General features: G+C 40.7%; 1 protein-coding gene across 1 annotated transcript in view; it reads right to left on the bottom strand.

Moving 5' to 3' along the window:
• Positions 1-18,731, bottom strand: part of LOC109579059 (cytochrome P450 2C19-like) — a 35,268-nt gene extending 16,537 nt beyond the window's left edge. The window contains exons 1-5 of the mRNA XM_019988559.2: positions 18,425-18,731; positions 17,113-17,275; positions 16,792-16,941; positions 6,543-6,703; positions 5,042-5,224 (exon numbers count right to left, since the gene is read on the bottom strand). Coding sequence (XP_019844118.2) covers positions 5,042-5,224; positions 6,543-6,703; positions 16,792-16,941; positions 17,113-17,275; positions 18,425-18,592 — 825 coding nt within the window. The 5' untranslated portion in view covers positions 18,593-18,731. The remainder of the gene's footprint in view (positions 1-5,041; positions 5,225-6,542; positions 6,704-16,791; positions 16,942-17,112; positions 17,276-18,424) is intronic.
• Between the last annotated feature and the right edge of the window lie 1,655 nt (positions 18,732-20,386).

Genomic DNA, 20,386 nt, shown 5'->3' with positions numbered 1-20,386 from the left:
TTAAAGTGTTGAGAAAAAGAAACCACAAACCAAGACTGTGTACCCTGCAAAACTGCTGGGTATAAAAATGAAGAACTGCTCAGACCAAAAAAAAAAAAAATAGAAGTAATCTGTTACCAGTATGACTACCTTGCTAGAAGTGTTAAAAGAAATTCTTTCAAGAGAAGGAAAATCATATCAATCAAAACCACATCTACATAAAGAAATAAAGAGTTACAAAGAAAAGAATGCATAAACATAAAAAAGTTTTCTTTTCCTCATTCATAACTTATTTAACAGCTAAAAGTTCAAAATAACAGCAATGTATTTGATGGAGTAATGCTTATGAATACTTCATATATAAATATATATCTGCTTATATACAGGTGGAATGAATGACAGCATGCTACAAGGGATGGAGGGAAGAATTAGAATTATTTTGTTACTATGAGATAGTTACACTGACAGTGACATGGTGCAGAAACAACCAGGTGCAGGAGAAACACAGGACATGACCCTGTGTTTGTGTTTGTTTCCTTAATGAACAGCAACGTTGAATGGACCCTGTCTCACTCCATATAAAAAATTTAACTCAAAATAGATGAAAAATTTAAATATGATACACACACATATATATTTAATGCCTAACTCAAAAAGACTCACAGAAAGAGAGAGCAGAATAGCAACTATCAGGAGTTGGGGTGGGAGTAGCAGGAGAAATAGGGAGATAATTGGTCAAAGGATAAAAATCTCCAGGTGTATGATGAATACGTTTGGGGGATCTAATGTACATAATGGTGATTATAGCTAATAATACTGTATTATACACGTGAAAGTTACTAACAGAATAATGTGTTGAATGTCCTCACCATAAAAAAAAGGAAATAGTAATTATGTGAGTAGATAGAGGACTTAACCCGATGCTAGTGTGGTAACCCTGGTGGCTCAGATGGTAAAGCGTCTGCCTACAATGCGGGAGACCCAGGTTCAATCCCTGGGCTGGGAAGATCCCCTGGAGAAGGAAATGGCAACCCACTCCAGTGTTCTTGCCTGGAAAAGCCCATGGATGGAGGAATGTGGTGGGCTACAGTCCACGGGTCACAAAGAGTCGGACACAACTGAGCAACTTCACTTAGTGTGGTAATCACTCTATAATATGTACATGTATCAGATTAACACACTGGCCAGCGCTCTCTGACAACCTGGAGGGGTGGGATGGGGTTGGGGGTGGGAGGTGGGAGGTGGGAGGTGGGGGGTGGGAGGTGGGAGGTGGGGGGTGGGAGGTGGGAGGTGGGAGGGAAGTTCAAGAGGGCGGAGACATATGTATTTCTATGGCTGATTTATGTTTTCTGCCATTATGTATGGCAGAAACTAGCACAATATTGTAAAGCAATTATCCTCCAATTAAAAATAAATTCTAAAAAAACAGAAAAATATTTTACAAGAGTTAAATCTATAAAACACTTAGAAGAAAACATTGTAGTATAGCTTTAGAAACTCAGAAATGACAACTGATCCTTAAATTTGACACCAAACTAACAAATATATACACGTGTGTACATATGTATCTGTCTAATATATATCAAATTTCAATAAAATTAAAATTTTTATGTATCAAAAGCATAATGAAAGATGTGAAATGACAACCAATATGTTGGAAAAACAGCTCAACAACAATGACAAGGAACCCAGTTTTAAAAAGGCAAAGGGCTTAGATGATATTTCTCCAAACAAGAAAATACATTCAACGTCACTGTTCATTAAGGAAACACAAAATATAGTCACAACCAGATGCAATTTCACATTACCTAAGCAAGGTTTAATAGTGTTAAAAATTAGAAAGTAAGTATTGGCAATTATGTGTGAAAACAGGAACTCTATACATTGCTGGTGGGAATATAAATGCTGCAGTCACTGTTGGAAAGTCTGACTATTCCTCAAATGTTAGACATAAAATTATTAATATCATACGTCTACTCAATTCCACTCCAAGGAAAATATCAAACAAAAAGGAAAATGTGCCCATGAAGAAATTCGTACACAAATATTAGTAGCAGTATCTTTCAGAACACCCAAAGAAAAACAACGCAAATGTTGACCATAATGTGGATGCATAAAAAATTATAGTACACACATACAATTGAATATTATTCATCCATAAATGAAAAAAACAAAGTGCTCATACATATCACAACTTAGAAAATACTCCAAAACATTATATTGGGTGAAAGAAGCCAGAAACAAAAGGGGTGACGCTATGAGTTCTTTTATACAATGAATCCATAAAAGGCAAATCATAGAGACATAAAGCAGGTTAAGTTGACACGTGATGGGGTGGAGAGAATGGACAGCAATCATTTAATAGACATCATATGCTTCTGTACAGTGATGAGAAAGTTTTGAAACAGGAACTAGTGATCACACAACACTGTGAATGCACTAAATACAACCAAAATGTACACTATTAATTGCATGGCATGCAGAAGATACTAAGAAAGGGTGGCAAGAACTATACAGAAAAGATCTTAATGACCCAGACAACCATGATGGTGTGATCATTCACCTCAAGCCAGACATCATGGAGTCCAAAGTGAGGCAAGCCTTAGAAAGCATCACTACAAACAAAGCTAGTGGAGGTGGTGGAATTCCAGCTGATCTATTTCATGTTTTAAAAGATGATGCTTTTACAGTGCTGCACTCAATATGCCAGCAAATTTGAGAAACTCAGCAGTGGCCACAGGACTGGAAAAGGTCAGTTTTCATTCCAATCTCAAAGAAAGGCAATGCCAAAGAATGCTCAAACTACCACACATTTGCACTCATCTTACACACTAGCAAAGTAATGCTCAAAATTCTCCAAGCCAGGCTTCAACAGTACCTGAAGCAAGATCTTCCAGATGTTCAAGTGGATTTAGAAAAGGCAGAGGAACTAGAGAACAAATTGCCAAAATCCGCTGGATCACAGAAAAGCAAGAGAGTTCCAGAAAAACATCTACTTCTGCTTTATTGACTACACTAAATCCTTTGACTGTGTGGATCACAGAAAACTGTGGAAAATTCTGAAAGAAATAGGAATGCCAGACCACCTGACCTGCCTCCTGAGAAATCTGTATACAGGTCAAGAAGCAACAGTTAGAACCAGACATGGAACAACAGACTGGTTCCAAATTGGGAAAGGAGTACGTCAATGCTGTATATTGTCACCCTGCTTATTTAACTTATATGCAGAGTACATACATGTAATGCCAGGCTGGATGAAGCACAAGCTGCAATCAAGACTGCCGGCAGAAATACCAATACCTCAGATACACAGATGACACCACCCTTATGGCAGAAAATGAAGAGGAACTAAAGAGCCTCTTGATGAAAGTGAAAGAGGAGAGTGAAAAAGTTGGCTTAAAACTCAACAATCAAAAAACGAAGATCATGGCATCCGGTCCCATCACTTCCTGGCAAATAGATAGGGAAACAATGGAAACAGTGAGAAACTTTATTTTCTTGGGTTCCAAAATCACTGCAGATGGTGACTACAGCCATGAAATTAAAAGATGCTTATTCCTTGGAAGGAAAGTTATGACCAACCTAGACACCATATTAAAAAGCAGAGACATTCCTTTGCCAGCAAAGGAAAAACCACCAAAGCTATGGTTTTTCCAGGAGTCATATATAGATGTGAGAGTTGGACCATAAAGAAAACTGAATGCTAAAGAATTGACGCTTTTGAACGGTGGTGTTGGAGAAGACTCTTGAGAAGCCCTTGGACTGCAAGGAGATCCAACCAGTCAATCCTAAAGGAAATCAGTCCTGAATATTCATTGGAAGGACTGATGCTGAAGCTGAAGCTCCAATACTTGGGCCACCTGATTCGAAGAACTGACTCATTGGAAAAGAGCCTGATGTTGGGAAAAATTGAAGGCAGGAGGAGAAGGGGACGACAGAGGATGAGATGGTTGAATGGCATCACCAACTCAGTGGACATGAATTTGAGTAGGCTCTGGGAGTAGGTGATGGACAGGGATGCCTGGCATGCTACAGTCCATGGGGACACAAAGAATCATACATGCCTAAGCAACTGAACTGAATTGATGTGAATTTCACCTTAATTTTTTAAATAACATTACTCCATGAATTGACAGATTTCACACAATCTCTATAAAAATCACCACTGATTTCTTTGCATAAATTGACAAGTTTATCCTAAATTTAAGTGGCACAGAAAAACAAAAACAATCTTATAAAATGACAAAAAATTAGAGGTCTCACACTACTCAACTTCAAAACTAATTACGAAACTAGTAATTAAGATGTCCAGATGATGTGCCACTGATGTAAAAACTGACATTTAGCTTACTGAAACAGATGCCAGATTGCACAAATGCTCAAATTATGAGTCAGTTGATTTCTGACAAGGTTGCCAAGATAATTCATGTGGGGAAAATGGTCTTTCCAACATGGGGTGCAGGGTTCATGCTCACATCATATAATATAACTCCGTATCTTTGCTAATCCATTTACTTTACACTCAATTAAGGCTTCTTCTGTCCACACACCTACTCTTTGCCATCACATGCCTATGTAAACAGCATCATACATACATCATTCATCCATCTCATATTCCCTCCCTTGTCCTTCGATGCAAATATGTTGATCTATTTGCAACTACCAGCCAAGCAGGAAGCCCAGTTAGACCTAGTCATTCTTTATTCCCTTTACACTGTGTATGCTATGATCGTGTTCATCATCATATTATACTATGATATTTTGTTACTTTTAACTCATTGTTATCAGTTTCCAATTCACCTATGACATCATTCTGTTTTTCCTTGGGTAGATTATTAGCACCCAAAGAGCAAAATCAAGGTATTTCACTTATTTAATGACTAAATATTACATCTATCTATGCTAACCATTATGGTTAGCATAGATTCATGCACACAAGTACTTAAAATGCTTGTCAGCATTGCTTGCCAGACCACTGGAACATCCTTGGTAAATACAGAAGATTCAATGATCTATAAAATGCACAAGTAATCAAATAATTGAGCTGTCTTTAGCCTATTACCTGCTCCATCTTGATCAGGAAGCAATCAATAAAGTCTCGAGGATTGTTAATATCCAGGGATGCTTGGTGTTCCCTTGTTTTCTCCAAAACATAATTTTTTACATAAGCAGTATTTGTATAAAGTTTTTTATAACTATAACTCCATGGGAAAAAATCAAGGAGCACAGGGAAAATATTGAGGACCTAGAAGAGAAAACTACAGTTTATTAAATAAATAGTTAAAACTTACATGCCAAGTCCTAGTTGGAAATTGTAGTATAAATATTAAAATAAATATGGTCTGTAAATGTTGAGGAGTATTTTTATTATACAAATACATAATTTTCTATGCTGATAGAAGTATTTCAAGGAGAAAATTCTGGTCAGGGATCAAAAAAATAATCATTTCCTGTATGTACATATCATGTTTCCAGTATGAAAACATCTTCACATCAATTCTCCCTGTTTTTCACATCAGTTCTTCTCTACAACCATGAAATAAGGGTCAGCACAAAGGTCAATGACTCACACTTTGTAGATGACAACAGAGGTTAAGAGAGTTTGTACATCCTGATACAGAGCACAGAGCTGGTCCCTGATGTTTCTACCTCTGTCTCATAGACTCCAACATAAAATAAGTATTTTATTAATAGGACTGAAAGGGTCCTAAGTGAAGAAAGTGAAAGTGAAGTCGCTCAGTCAGGTCTGACTCTTTGCGAGTCATGGACTGTAGCCCACCAGGCTCCTCTGTCCATGGGATTTTCCAGGCAAGAGGACTGGAGTGGGTTGTCATTTCCTTCTCCAGAAAGTGTCCTAAAGACACCACGAAACTCAACATCTTATGGCTAAAGTAACTGAGCACCAGAGCACTTAAGTGACCTCTGTAAGGTCACACCACCGTCTTTTAGGCAGAAGGCAGAACGTGTCAGCTCAGTATAGGGTACACCCGTGATGTTGGTTTGTGGTTGCTACACCAAAAAAAAAAACAAAACTTTTTTTGTCATCCCCAAAGCAATTACCTTGTCAGTTAGGATGCCAACTGAAGCATCAAACAGTCCTAACCCAGTCAGTGTTCCCTGGCAGCACTCTTTCACTCAAAGGAGATTCTCCTCCTTCCTAAATGCAGGTATTTCTGCCAGCTAAGGTGGTGGAGTAGTAAGTAGGTGGAAACTGAATGACAAGACTTGTGAGTAATGAAGCCTTTCCAGAAGGGCCTGGAAGTCCTTCTATTGGTGTGGGCATGCTTTGGGGATGTTACCAAAGTAGTTTATGGAAGCTGGGCTTTGAAAATTGGTATAAAAACCACTGAACAGTGTCAACAGGACTGAATTGTGGGCATGTATTTTCCTGTCTAACATTAAAGGGCTCAGCCAGCAGCCCCAGATGAGCACTCCATGATGCTAAGCTCCGGGCAGGGCTGTGCTCTTCACACTTTCACCTCACAGCTTGGTGTATAGAGAACTGGACCTCATGGAAAAAAGAGAATAAGTGATTCCTCCAGAAGAAAGGCCCTTGGCCTCACCTGAATCCACGGAGAGCCCAAAATCTTGATATTTTCATTTACTGTTTTCATTAGATTTAAAAAAGTCTGATCTTTATAATCAAAACGGTTCTGGAAAATAATGGAGCAGATCACATTGCAGGGAGCACAGCCCAGGATGAAAGTAGGATCACAGGGCAACCCTGAAGAATAACAAACATTTAAACACACCATTAAAACATACACATGAAACACTTTTATCTTTGAAACAACAGGTAGACTGTTAGAAACTTTAAATCAATATTTGTTGTTTCCCTTAACAGCAAAATATTCAAAATGTAAAAATTGACACATAACTTTTACCTTAATCTAAAAGACCATGTTAACCTATTTAAAGAAGGTTTATCTACTTATCTTTAAATTGTATTGATGTATAGTTTATTTACATTGTTAATTTCTACTGTACAGAAAAGTGTTTCAGTTATACATACATACATATATATATATAATTTTTCAAAATTTTTTCCATTATGGTTTATCATAGGATATTTAATATAGTTCCCTGTTCAAGACAGTAGTACCCTGTTGTTTATCCATTACATTTGTAATAGTTTACCTCTTCTAATCCAAACTTCCAAGCCTTCCCTCTCTCACTGCTGGAAACTACAAGTATATTCTTTATGTCTGTGAGTCTGTGTTTTTCACAGATATACTCATTTGTGTCACATTTCAGATTCCACACACAACTGATATCATATGATATTTGTCTTTGTCGTTCTGACTTACTTCATTTAGTATGATAATCTCTAAGTCCATCCATGTTGCTGCAAATGGTATTTAAATAATTTTTTTTTAATCAATCCAGGGACTTCCCTGGCCATCCAGTGGCTAAGACTCCACGCTTCCACTTCAGGGGGTGCAGGTGGGATCCTTTGTCAGGGAACTAAGATCTCACACACCATATGGCACAGCCAAAAAATTTAAAATAAATTCAATTCATATTCACTGCCTTTTCTTATATCTTTTTCACTTAAGGTATCTTAATTTGAAGGGTGAATGATGAAAACACTGAAGAGACCATTTTTTGTATCATTTAATTACTAACATTATCAGTGCTGAGTATCATAAACACTGACATAGGAAAATGAGAACAGTTAGGGACTTTGAAATGTTTTTTATATAATGAATAGTTGAAAGAGTCATGTGTAGAATCAGCAATGAGGAAGCTAAAGAGAGAGAGATTGTAGACTTCGTGTATGTGAAAAAATAAATGTATAAAAGCAGGAAGAATCCATGCTGTATGAGAAGAAAAACTAATATGAGTGAACAATTATTATGAACTGAATTTTTTGCCCAAAGTAAATATAAAATATAATTTTCATATCAAACATAAATCCCAGGTAAGTGAAACCTGGGTTAATTGGTAAATGGAGTTTATGTGTCATTTCAATGTTAAAAAAATTTCCTTGCTTAAGAATTAAATGACCTTCATTTACAATAACCATAAAAATTAATTAATTAAGCAAGGCTGCATTATGTGGACCTCTGGGCTAGTCTTCTGTTTACCCATCAACAGAATATTAAGCTGATAAATTTAAATTTTTCATCATTTACATCAAGTTTATTATATTTCCAATGAAGAAATTATACTAGAGGAAAAGTTTTCTTTTTTGGTAGGAGATCTATAAAATAAAATAGGTGCAATCAAATAATCAAAGAAAATTCTGGGACTTCCCTTGTGGTCCAGTGGTTAAGAATCTGCTTTGTAATGCAAAGAATACAGGTTAGATCCCTGGTTGGGGAGCTAAGATCCCATAGGCCCTGGGGCAGCCCTTGTGCTTCAGTGAAAGATTTCACATGACACAGTGAAGATTCCATGTGCCACAGCTAAGGCCTGAAGCAGTCAAATAAATAAATCAACTTTAAAAAAAATCACAATAGAAAGAGAGATACAATATTCACATATATAGATGTGATTAAAGATTACTTGAATCAAAATACAGTAAGGAGTAACATCAGAATGATGATGTAAGAGGAAGTCCCAGCCTTCCTTCCCCTACAGAAACACCGGTTTAGCAATGATATGTGGATTACAATTTCTTTATGAGACTTCCAGAAACTTTTAAGAAGTCACAATACCATAGGCCACTACGAAGCTGAAAACAGATACAATAAAACTGATAAGAAGTGCAATATCACTTCACCTGCATCAACACCTCCCCCACAAAACCTCAATGCTGAGGCAAAAGAATGCCCCTGCTGCTGCTGCTGCTGCTAAGTCGCCTCAGTCGTGTCCGACTCTGTGTGACCCCAGAGACGGCAGCCCACCAGGCTCCCCTGTCCCTGAGATTCTCCAGGCAAGAACACTGGAGTGGGCTACCATTTCCTTCTCCAGTGCATGAAAGTGAAAAGTGAAAGAGAAGTCACTCAGTCCTGTCTGACTCTTAGCGACCCCATGGACTATAGCCTACCAGGCTCCTCCGTCCACGGGATTCTCCAGGCAAGAGGCCTGGAGTGGGGTGCCATTGCCTTCTCTGAAAAGAATGCCCCAGGTTGTGATTAACCCAGGAAAGAAATGAATGAAGCATGCATTCAATGCTGCAGTGGGCTGCTTGAGGAAGTGGCTTCTGTCCTGCCTCGCTTGGAGTGCTGACAAAACTGGCATAGTCTGGATGTCTGGAATCACTGAGAACAGAGGGTGAGAGAAGTGATTTGCTGTGACCAGCACGGCCTGACACAGTCTAAAGAAGGTGCACAACTTGAGGCTCATCCTGTAAGGGGGGGAGAGGAGTGGAGTTTCACCCAGTGTCCTGGTTTTTTTGGAAGGCAACTCAAAGGACTGGTAACTGTCTAACCTGATTCAGGGCATTGAAGGGGAGCCTACAGATTTTGGATGCCACTGAAAAAGGGAAGGTGGAAGAGCTTGCTTCTGTTGAACTACAGAACTTTCAGTGTGCAAACAAAGAGAGCAAGAGAGGACTAGCTCCTGAGAATGAGCTTGGCAAGCTTTCCTAGTCATGAAATTCTACACACAAGCCCACAGTAGTTGCGGCCACCAAAAGAAACAGGTTTCGGAGGGCCCCAGAATCTCCAGCCAAGATGCTTGCTAAGTGTTTTTGCTCTATATAAAGCTGGTCCATCAAATCTGGAAGAAGTAGCTATTTTTTCAAGTTAATGAATCTAAACATAAAGTCATGAAACACACAAAGAGGCAGGAAAAATGGCTCAAACAATGTACAAAATAAATCCCAGAAACTGATCCTAAAGGAATGGAGTAATATCACTTACTAAACAAAGTTTTTATCAGAAAGTGATGCAGGGACTTTCCTAGTGGCCCAGTAGTTAAGATGGTGTGCTTCCAATGCAAAGTCACTGGTTCGATCCCTGGTCTGGGAGCTAAGATCTCACATGCCTCACAGTGAGGCCAAAAAAAAGTGACATGATGTTCCACAAACTCAAGGAAATGATGCATGAACAAATGAGAATATCAAGAAACAGAATGCATTTCTTAAAAACAGCTGAAATCTGTCAAGTTGAAGAATACAATAAGTCACATAAAATTTTTGCTTAAAGGTGGGTCATTTGCTATTACTCAGAAGAACAAAAGGAAAAAAAAAATTTTTAAGAGTGAAGAAAATACAAGGGACTTACAGGACATCAACAAGGGGATCCATATACACATTATGGGAAAAGAGAGAGAGAAAGCTTATTTGAAGAAATAATGGCAAAAACTTCCTACATCTGAGTGAAAAACTGACACAGATTCTAGAAGGCCAGTACACTCTAACTAGGATGAACAAAAGAAACTCACACTGAGATACATTATACTCAAACTGTCAAAATCAGAGACAAGGAGAGAATTTTGACAGCAGCAAGACAAGTGATATGTCAGATCCAGTAGAACCGTCATAATACTAACAACTGATTTCTAAGCAAAAACATTGCAGGCCAGAAAACAATGGGATGATATACTCAAAACGTGAAAAGAAAAAAGCTATCAACCAAGAATACTCTATCTGACAAGACAATTTTTCAAAAATAAAAGACAAATAATCACTTTCTCAAATAAACAAAAGCTGAGGGAGTTAATCCACACTAGACATGATTTGGGGTTTCCCTGGTGTTTTAGGGGTAAAGAACCCTCCTGCCAATGCATGAGATGCATGTTCAATCCCTGGGTTGGGAAGATCCCCTGGAGAAGGAAATGGCGACCCACTCCAGTATTCTTGCCTGGGAAATCCCATGGACAGAGGAGCCTGGTGGGCTACAGTCCATGGGGTCTCAAAAGAGCTGGACATGACTTAGCAACTAAATAACAACAACAAAGACATGTCTTAGAAGAAATGCTAAAAAGGGTTCATAAAGTTAAAACAACAGAACACTGAGCAGCAACAGAAAATCACATGAAAGTATTAAGTTAATTATCATGTTTTGTGCTAGTCTCAGCCTATCAATAACCAAAGCTATAGAAGAACTAGACCTTGTGATGCTTTTTATGACTGCAAGAAGTCCTTCAGCAAAAGTCATCAGGAAACTTTGAAACATAGAACTTTATCACCAACAAGACCTGGATATTGCCAACACACCTGGGGAACACACTGTGAGGTTGTGAGTGGAGAGTGACAGAGAGGGACAACTCACACAGGGGCCCAGAGTTCTGCTCTCACTGCGGTAAAGTTCAGGGCACAGGGTTTCAAGGGCTCATTATGGGTGAATTTAGAACATAGAAAGTGGAAATACAAAGCACTGGAAGAGAAAAAATAAGTAGCCAAAACGCTTGTAATTGAAATCATCCAAGAACAAAGGAGGCTCAGTGGGAAGAGCTCTTTAGTCTCCTGGCTAGCTTGTGTTTATTTCAGATAACCACCTTTGAAACGGATGCTGTTTGGAAGCAGATGCCTTGGCAATCACAGCCAACATCAGGTATTTGCATTACAAAAAAGAAAAAAACCCAGAACTGTCTGAGTTTAAACTACGCATTAGAAAATGAAAATCAAAAGCAAGAGGTAGCACCTCACACCTGTTAGTATGGCCATTATCAGAAAAGAAAGAAAGAAAGGGAGGAAGGAGGGAGGGAAGGAGAGAGAGAAGAAGAAAATAACAAGTGTTGATGAGGGAGTTGAGAAATTGAACCCTTATGTATACTTGATAGAATGTCAGACGATTTACTATGAAAAGCAGTATGGCCATTCCTCAAACAATAAAAAGACATTTACCATATTACCCAGCAATCCCACTTTTGAGTTTTCATGCAAAATAGCTGAATCAGGATCTCAAAGAGATGGCTGCACTCCCCTGAAACATTCTAAAGGTCCATCAACAATTACAGATAAAGTAATGTGGGAGGAGACTAGCAAACATGGCAGAGCAGGAAGATCCTGAGCTCATCTCCTCTCATGGGCATCCCCAAACTATAACAATATACAGAAGAAAGGTTTTTTCTGGTTTCATCGATGAAAAAAAACCAGAAGCCACCAGAAAAGATCTTCAACAAATAAAGATATAAAGAAGAAATCACAAGGAGATGAGAAGGAGCGGTGAAGTACCACACCCCGACATAAGCAAAGCACAAAGGCAAGAAAAATTACAATTGCAGAGACTGCCTCAAGAAGTGAGTTTTCTGAGCCCCACACTGGACTCCCCAGCCTGATGGTCCTGCAACAGGAAGATGAATCCCCAGAATGTTTGGCTTTGAAGGCCAGCGGGGCTTACTTTCAGCTGTCCCAGGGGGCTGAGGAAATAGAAACTCCACTCATGAGGAGGACATACAAAATTTCACAGGCTTTGTACCCAGCATAGAAGCATTCATTTGAAAGAAGCCTGGGTCAGACCCACCTGCTGATCTCGAAGAGCCTCCCAGAGAGGTCGGAGGCACCTGGGGCTCACCCTGGGGCCATAAATACTGGCAGGAGCCATTTTGGGGAGCTTGCTCTGCCCCCTGGACACTGGTGCTGGCAAGTGCCATTTTGGAATCTTCCCTCTAGCTTAGTATCATGACCCAGCCCCCTCCTACCTCCCAAGAGCCTGTAGGCACCAGGACTTGCCCAAGGCCAAGCAGCTAACTGAATGGAGACATAGCCCTACCCACCAGCAGAGAGGCTGCCTTAAGATTCTCTGACCTTACAACCACCCCTGTACACAGCCCTGTCCACCAGAGGACCAGGACTCAGCTCCAAACAGCACTGCACAGGCACTAGACCCAGGAATTCCAGGGCCCTACAATCAGAAAGCAAAGGACTCAGCTCAAACACCACTGGTCAGGCACCAGTGCCAGAATCCCCAGCCCTACGCACCAGCAAGCCTGCTCTCGTCAGACAAGCCTCACCGTTAGCATGTGGATAAGAACCCCAGGACAATGACAACCCCACAGCATGCAGACCCAGTCCACATACCAGTAGGTAAATGGTGGCTTAACTGGTAAAGAACCCGCCAATGCAGGTGATGCAAGAGACACAGGTTTGATCCTTGGGTCAGGAAGATTCCCTGCAGAAGGAAATGGCAACCCACTTCAGTATTCTTGCCTAGAAAATTCTATGGATGGAGGAGCCTGGCGGGCTACAGTCTATGGGGTTGGACACGACTGACTGCACATACATACAATAGCACCAGCTAGGCCCTGGCTCTGCCAACCAGTAGGCCTGCCCTAGCCTTGTGACCAGCCTTTTGCAACATGAGTGGACACCGGTCACAGGACTACCACAGGCCTACAGTCTGTGGACCAGCCCAGTTATCATCAGGCCAGCGCCAACCTGCTGGACTTCAGACCTGCCTAGGCTCAGCACCAGCCTCACCCACTGGTGGACAGACACCAGCCCCAGAGCACTGCAGATTATGGACCCAACCCACCCAATTCTAAAAGGCCAGCGCCTTTCCTGTTGCCCCAGCCTCAACAACCAGCAGGCCAACACAAGCTTCTGAATATCCCAGAACCCACAACCTGCTGTGTCAGGAACCAGTCTCACCAACCAGCAGTCCCATACCAACTCTGGAATCCTTGGGCCCCTTAGGCAGATTCCAGGATCTGGCTCTGCTCCCCTGGGCCAGCATGTGATCCAGCACCTGGCTTTAGCTTCCAGTGGTCAGGCACCAATCCTTGGATCTCGTGAACCCTGACTCACCCACTAGTGAACCAGCACTACCTCTGGAATGCCCCAGGGTCCCACAATCAGCCACTTCTTGGGACAGCACGACCAAGCAGCAACTGGCAACCTCTGTACAAGGCAGGAACAGTCAGCCAATCTGACCGAGGTCAACCAAGACTACCAGGTTGCCTACAGTAGTCAGCCCACAATAGAAAGACAAACACAGTCCACATGGGGGAAATCCTGATCAATACAGCTCTAATGATGAGTGGGCAGTGTGTTGTTGGGATACATTGGACATCTCCTAAAAATCATTATTTCTCCAAGGTCAGGAATTATAACCAGATATACAGAAATAAAAATAGCAAGTTAGGGAGAAAAAATGGGGCAACAGAAGAACGTGTTTCAAAGTGAAGTAGAGATATATAATTTACTCAAGAAAGAGTTCAGGGTAATGATCAATAAGATGATCAGGGGTTCTCTGATGATCCAGTGGTTAAGAAACTGTGTTTCCACTGTAGAAGGTATAGGTTTCATCCCTGGTCAGGGAACTAAGATCCCACATGCCACATGACTCAAATGGAAAAAAAAAAAAAAGATGATCAAAGAACTTTGGAGAAGAATGGATACACTAAGCAAGAAGTTAGTAGTTTTTAAGAAAGAATTGAAAAATATAAAGAACAACCAAACAGAGATGAAGAATATAATAACTGACATGAAAAATACACTAGAAGGAATCAAGAACAGACTAAATGAAATGGAGGAATGGATCACTGAGGTGAAAGACAGTGTAGCAGAAATCACTGACAAGGAAGAGAAAAAATAATGAAAAGAAATGAGGGCTGTTTAGGAGACTCTGACACCAGCAATCATACACTCACATTATAGAGGTTCCAGGAGAAGAAGAGAAAGACAAAATAGCTAAAAACTCCCCTAACCTGGGATCAGTAACAGACAACCAAGTCCAGGAAACACAGAGTCCTGAACAGGTTTACCCAAAAAGCAATAAATCAAGATGCATTGTAATTAAAAGGTCAAACAATTAAAGAGAGATTAAAAGCTGCAAGGGAAAATTAACAAGTTAAACATAAGGAAACTCCCATTACACAATCAGCTGACTTTTCAACAGAAATTCTGCAGGCCAGAAGAAAGTGGCCTGACATACTTAAAAAAAATTTTTTTAAGTGATTGAAAGAAAAAATCGACAAACAAGAATGCCCTACTCACAAGTTTCTCAATCAGATTCTCAATCACATTTTACAGACAAGCAAAAGCTAAAAGACTTCAGCATCACCAAATCAGCTTTACAGGAAATAGTAAAGAGACTTCTCTAAGAGAAAAGAAAAAGCCACAACTAGAAATGGGAAAATTACAATGGAGAAAGCTCAAATACACAGTAAAGGCAAATACACAGTAAATGTTTTTTTTTTTTTTTAATGCTACATTTAAATGAAGTCATAATTGAGAACTGCATTAAGACATACCTAAACGATCATGGAAAAAGCAAGAGAGTTCCAGAAAAACATCTATTTCTGCTTTATTGACTATGCCAAAGCCTTTGTGTGGATCACAATAAACTGGAAAATTCTGAAAGAGATGGGAATACCAGACCACCTGACCTGCCTTTTGAGAAATCTGTATGCAGGTCAGGAAGCAACAGTTAGAACTGAACATGGAACAACAGACTGGTTCCAAATAGGAAAAGGAGTACGTCAAGGCTGTATATTATCACCCTGCTTATTTAACTCATATGCAGAGTACATCATGAGAAACGATGGACTGGAAGAAACACAAGCTGGAATCAAGATTGCCGGGAGAAATATCAATAACCTCAGATATGCAGATGACACCACCCTTATGGCAGAAAGTGAAGAGGAACTCAAAAGCCTCTTGATGAAAGTGAAAGTGGAGAGTGAAAAAGTTGGCTTAAAGCTCAACATTCAGAAAATGAAGATCATGGCATCTGGTCCCATCACTTCATGGGAAATAGATGGGAAAACAGTGGAAACAGTGTCAGACTTTATTTTGGGGGGCTCCAAAATCACTGCAGATGGTGATTGCAGCCATGAAATTAAAAGATGCCTACTCCTTGGAAGGTAAGTTATGACCAACCTAGATGGCATATTCAAAAGCAGAGACATTACTTTGCCAACAAAGGTTCGTCTAGTCAAGGCTATGGTTTTTCCTGTGGTCATGTATGGATGTGAGAGTTGGACTGTGAAGAAGGCTGAGCACCAAAGAATTGATGCTTTTGAACTGTGGTGTTGGAGAAGACTCTTGAGAGTCCCGTGGACTGCAAGGAGATCCAACCAGTCCATTGTGAAGGAGATCAGCCCTGGGGTTTCTTTGGAAGGAATGCTGCTAAAGCTGAAACTCCAGTACTTTGGCCACCTCATGCAAAGAGTTGACTCATTGGAAAAGACTCTGATGCTGGGAGGGATTGGGGGCAGGAGGAGAAGGGGACGACAGAGGATGAGATGGCTGGATGGCCTCACTGACTCGATGGACGTGAGTCTGAGTGAACTCCAGGAATTGGTGATGGACAGGGAGGCCTGGCGTGCTGTGATTCATGGGGTCGCAAAGAGTTGGACACGACTGAGCAATTGAACTGAACTGAACTGAAACGATTAAAATCCCAAAATGTCATTACTATTTGCCAGAATTGTAGCCTTGGGCCCTGAAGTGACTCTCAGACACGTCTGTGAGCCTGTACGTATAAAAATTGTTCAATTAAATGAACATAAATGTCACTGTTTCATGAGTGTCATTCTCATCATAAGTGTGACACCCCCATAAGTGTCATTCTCACCCTGTCCAATTAACAAGTATTCCCTGGTAAAAAGCTCTGGAATAGAAAACCCACTTTAATGCTACAGGAAAGACATTGTTCTCTTTTTCAGGAAAAGACTCAAAACTATCCTTTGTGATTTCTGAATTGAACACAAAGTGCAGGATAGAGTATTATTAAAACACATTTATACCTACATGGTGTGTACCATCATGAGACAATCGTACGACACACATGACAATCACAGATACACAAAAGCTCCCCTGGCTGTCTGTGCTTCACACCCTCCTCTCCTTCATCTACAGACTGGCAACTACCACCCATAGGAAAGATGTGGCTGCCTGGAAATATTGCCAAGAGCATCACCGGAGAGAGAGAGAAGACTGCTAAGGTCAGAGTTACAGAGCACAGGATCACCCACCGTTGGTTTTTCGCAGCTCCTCCACCAGGCAGCGCGCTTCCTCTTGAACGCGGTCCTCGATGCTCCTCTTGCCCATCCCGAAATTACGCAGCGTCATGAGGGAGAAGCGCCGGGTCTCCTTCCACGTTTTCCCATTGCTGAATACGATTCCTGATGGGAGGAGAAACAGAATAGGAGGGAGGTCCTAGGGAAGGAGGCGTGAACTGACACTTGGGAGACTGAGACGAATAAGCTCTGCTGGGGGTTTCCTGAAATTCCTGTTTTTCACCCTGACCACCCCTACCCATTATCAAAGCTGAACGTGTGCAAATACACACCTACCGTGTCCCTTAACATTTCTTTCAATCACTGGGAAACTGCCTCTTCTAGAAAACTCCTCTCCCAAATCAATCAGAGCTTCCTTCACTGCTTCATATCCATGCAAAACTACTGTGGGCTTCATTCCAAAATACACAGTGAACACAGGGCCGTAGACTTTTGAGAGCTGGGAGTGGAAATGCATGTAATAGCAAAAGAAGTCAATATTTGATATATATTGTGCCTGATACAGACTGTGTTATCATCCTACTATTATGTTTTTATTCTGCCACATAGCTTAAAATATTTCTCAATTCAATTCATAAGTATGATGGTGATTGTTACAGTTTCCACTTACGGATGACCTGAGATCCTGGATAATGGTCCAAATAACTGGTACACGGATTATAATTAATCCTCAAATCAGCACTTTCAGCAGGTTTATTTGCCCCACTATAAATAAGGAAACTAAAGTAGGGGAATTCTGGTGTATTTCCAGCATCCCAGGGCTAATATATAAAGAATTCCAGTTTGAAGATCTTCATAATCACCCTCTGATCCATGAGAGGAATGTAGCAGTCCTCAAGGCCCAGCTTTAAACCATCAGCCAGCTGACTGTTTCAGAATCACTCACACAGCAGCGCTTAGAATTCTGATTGTATAGCCCTATGATGAATACTAGAAATTTATCATTTCAAAAAATAAATTCCCAGCCTCGTTTGAGATCCACTGGTATGACTAATACAGAAAGAGAGGAAACATTGTAGAGGCAGTGCTTGGAGAGACTGCATCTCATGGAAGAACAGCATCTGACACCCTGCAGCATTCACAGGGTACAGACGGCAGCTTCCTGCAGAATCCTGAGTGATGACTTCTTTCTTTCAATCACTCATGCTTGTCTTGATCCCAAGTCAATTCCTCTACATCAGGCACAATCTCCTTTTGCAAAAAAGTTATATTTTCCTGACTCTGAACAAAACAAGCGGCTTACGTAGTATATGACTTCTGGAAGAAAATCTTGAATCACAAAATGCCAAAAATCAGCCCCAAATCATAGCAAATGGCTGTGAAACAAAGGAGGGAGGCAACACTCCCAGCTTTTAATACTTTATTATTTTCATTTTACCATACAAAGAGCTAAGTGTTTCTCTACTCGAAAAACACATTCCTTTTTCCTCTATTTAGGCAAGAAAAGTGTCAAAATTTACAGGAAGTAATTTGCTTCACATTTACATATTTTGACAGTGTGCCCATAGAAACTTATGTATTAGCGTCATAATTAGGCTTAACTTACTTACCATTTGCAAGACCCTGGAGAAACATAAAATCTACTTACACTGGTTAAAGATTTGCTGATATTCTTAACATCTAACTGAAAGATATTTCCAAGAATTGGGAGAGGAGTGGGGCCTGGCGGGAGCTTCCCTTTCCCAGAGCTCTGTTTCCAGAGTGAGAGGAGAAGCAGACAGGAGAGACAGAGCACGAGGACCACAGCCAGATCCATTGACACCTTCTCTTCTTACTCAGACGACTGTGAGCCTGAAATCTAAAGCTTTTATAACAGTCCCTGCTAATTCAACTTGGGCCTCTCTGATATAAAAAGACCAATTACATCCACTTTGCACTCTATTCTGAGTAGACTTTGCCCCAATGATAAAAATAAATTGTGCTTTAATTTTGTTTTCTCTGTGTCCAATGATCACTCTGGAAATTCCAGTCTAGCTGGTTTAGCTGTACTGGGATTGGGCCCTTGTGTGCATGCCAAGTCGGTTCACTCATATCTGACTTTTTGTGACCTATGGACTATAACTCATCAGGCTCCTCTGTTCAGGGACTTCTCCAGGAAAGAATACTGGAGTGGGTTGCCAGGCCCTCCTCCAGGGGATCTTCCTAACCCAGGGATCAAATCCATGTCTCTTATGTCTCCTGCATGGGCAGAACAGTTCTTTACCACTAGCACCACTTGGGATGCCCTGGGATTGGGTCCAGGTGTGGCTAATTAAAAAAAAAAAAAAAAGGCTCCTGCCGGGGTCTAGCCCCAGCAGGATCCAGGGGTACCCTCAGGATGACAGCCTAGGCAAAAGGATAGCAAAGCAAAGAGCAGAGCTTGATCTTCCTTGATTAACACAGAAAGCCAATAAAGCTCCTGTGTTCCAAGGAGTCATCCTGAAAGAAGAACAGAGAGAGAAAAGGAGGGAAAAGGAAAAAAAGAACAACACGGGGAAATCAAGCTTCGGTGAGCGAGGCCCATAACTTTATTTTCAAAAGGAACTTTTATACCTTAACTTGTACATAGAGGGAAATGAAAGATGCAAAGTCATACAGAGTCAGCCCAAACATTACATCTGTTTTGTCTTTATCAAAACCAGGATTTTTTCTGCATACCTTTCCCATAAACAATGTTGTGTACATTATCTTCTGGCCTTGGAGGCCTGTGGACATTTTATGACCCTTTTTTGATAAAGGCTGCTCAACCAAAAAACTTATTTTCCCTTGAAGTGTTTTTTCTTTGTATTTCTAATCTATGTCAGCCTCAGAAAGTGCTAAACAGAGTTACATTCTCATGGAGCAAAGGTGCAGTGGGTCACAACAAAGAAAGAACCAATTAGCTCTAAGGTCTGATGTGGTTAATTCCAAGGCTGCTACTTGTTCTTCTTACATTCCAACTATGTTAACCAATGCAATCCCAAGTGCACAATGGGTAAGGGATATGGGAACTGGGCAGCAAGCATTGGCCCAATAATGAAGCCCTTTACCAGTACTATCTATTCTAATATTTTTTAATCCCTTAAAGGACTCTATGCTCATTAGGACTTTTAGAATGTTTTGGCTTCCCATGCCTTTCAAGGTTGGAGAGTTGTGAACAATCATGTGTGTTAATTAAAAGAGAATGGATAAACCTGTCAGGCAAGCTAGAATGCCAGCAGAGGGATTAAAATAGAAATATTCCTTTCATGCCCAGGAGACTTATTAATTAAAGCCCTAAGTTGACTTTTTCCAGAGAAAGGTGGTCAGGGATAGTCCCCTGTTAATGTCAGAAGAGTTGGTGAAAGGCACAAAATAGTAAGACAGACAGATTCTGATTTTGGGGTAGATGCTCGAGCAGATTCAGGGGATCCCTCGAGCAATGATCTGCCTTGCTTGTCATGGCTCTTCCTCATGACCTTGTCATGGGTGGGATCTCCCATGGTGGTTCCCGGCAGGCTCCTAACTGTGGATTCAAATCAATGACCAGTTGGAGATATCTCACACTGAGGACAATCAGTTTATCTTCAGTTCAGTTCATTCAGTTGCTCAG

Source organism: Bos indicus, chromosome 26 (genome assembly GCF_029378745.1).
Source record: "Bos indicus isolate NIAB-ARS_2022 breed Sahiwal x Tharparkar chromosome 26, NIAB-ARS_B.indTharparkar_mat_pri_1.0, whole genome shotgun sequence".
Taxonomy (NCBI): domain Eukaryota; kingdom Metazoa; phylum Chordata; class Mammalia; order Artiodactyla; family Bovidae; genus Bos; species Bos indicus.
The sequence above is the reverse complement of the archived record's forward strand: the minus strand, read 5'-3'. Positions and strand labels throughout refer to the sequence as shown.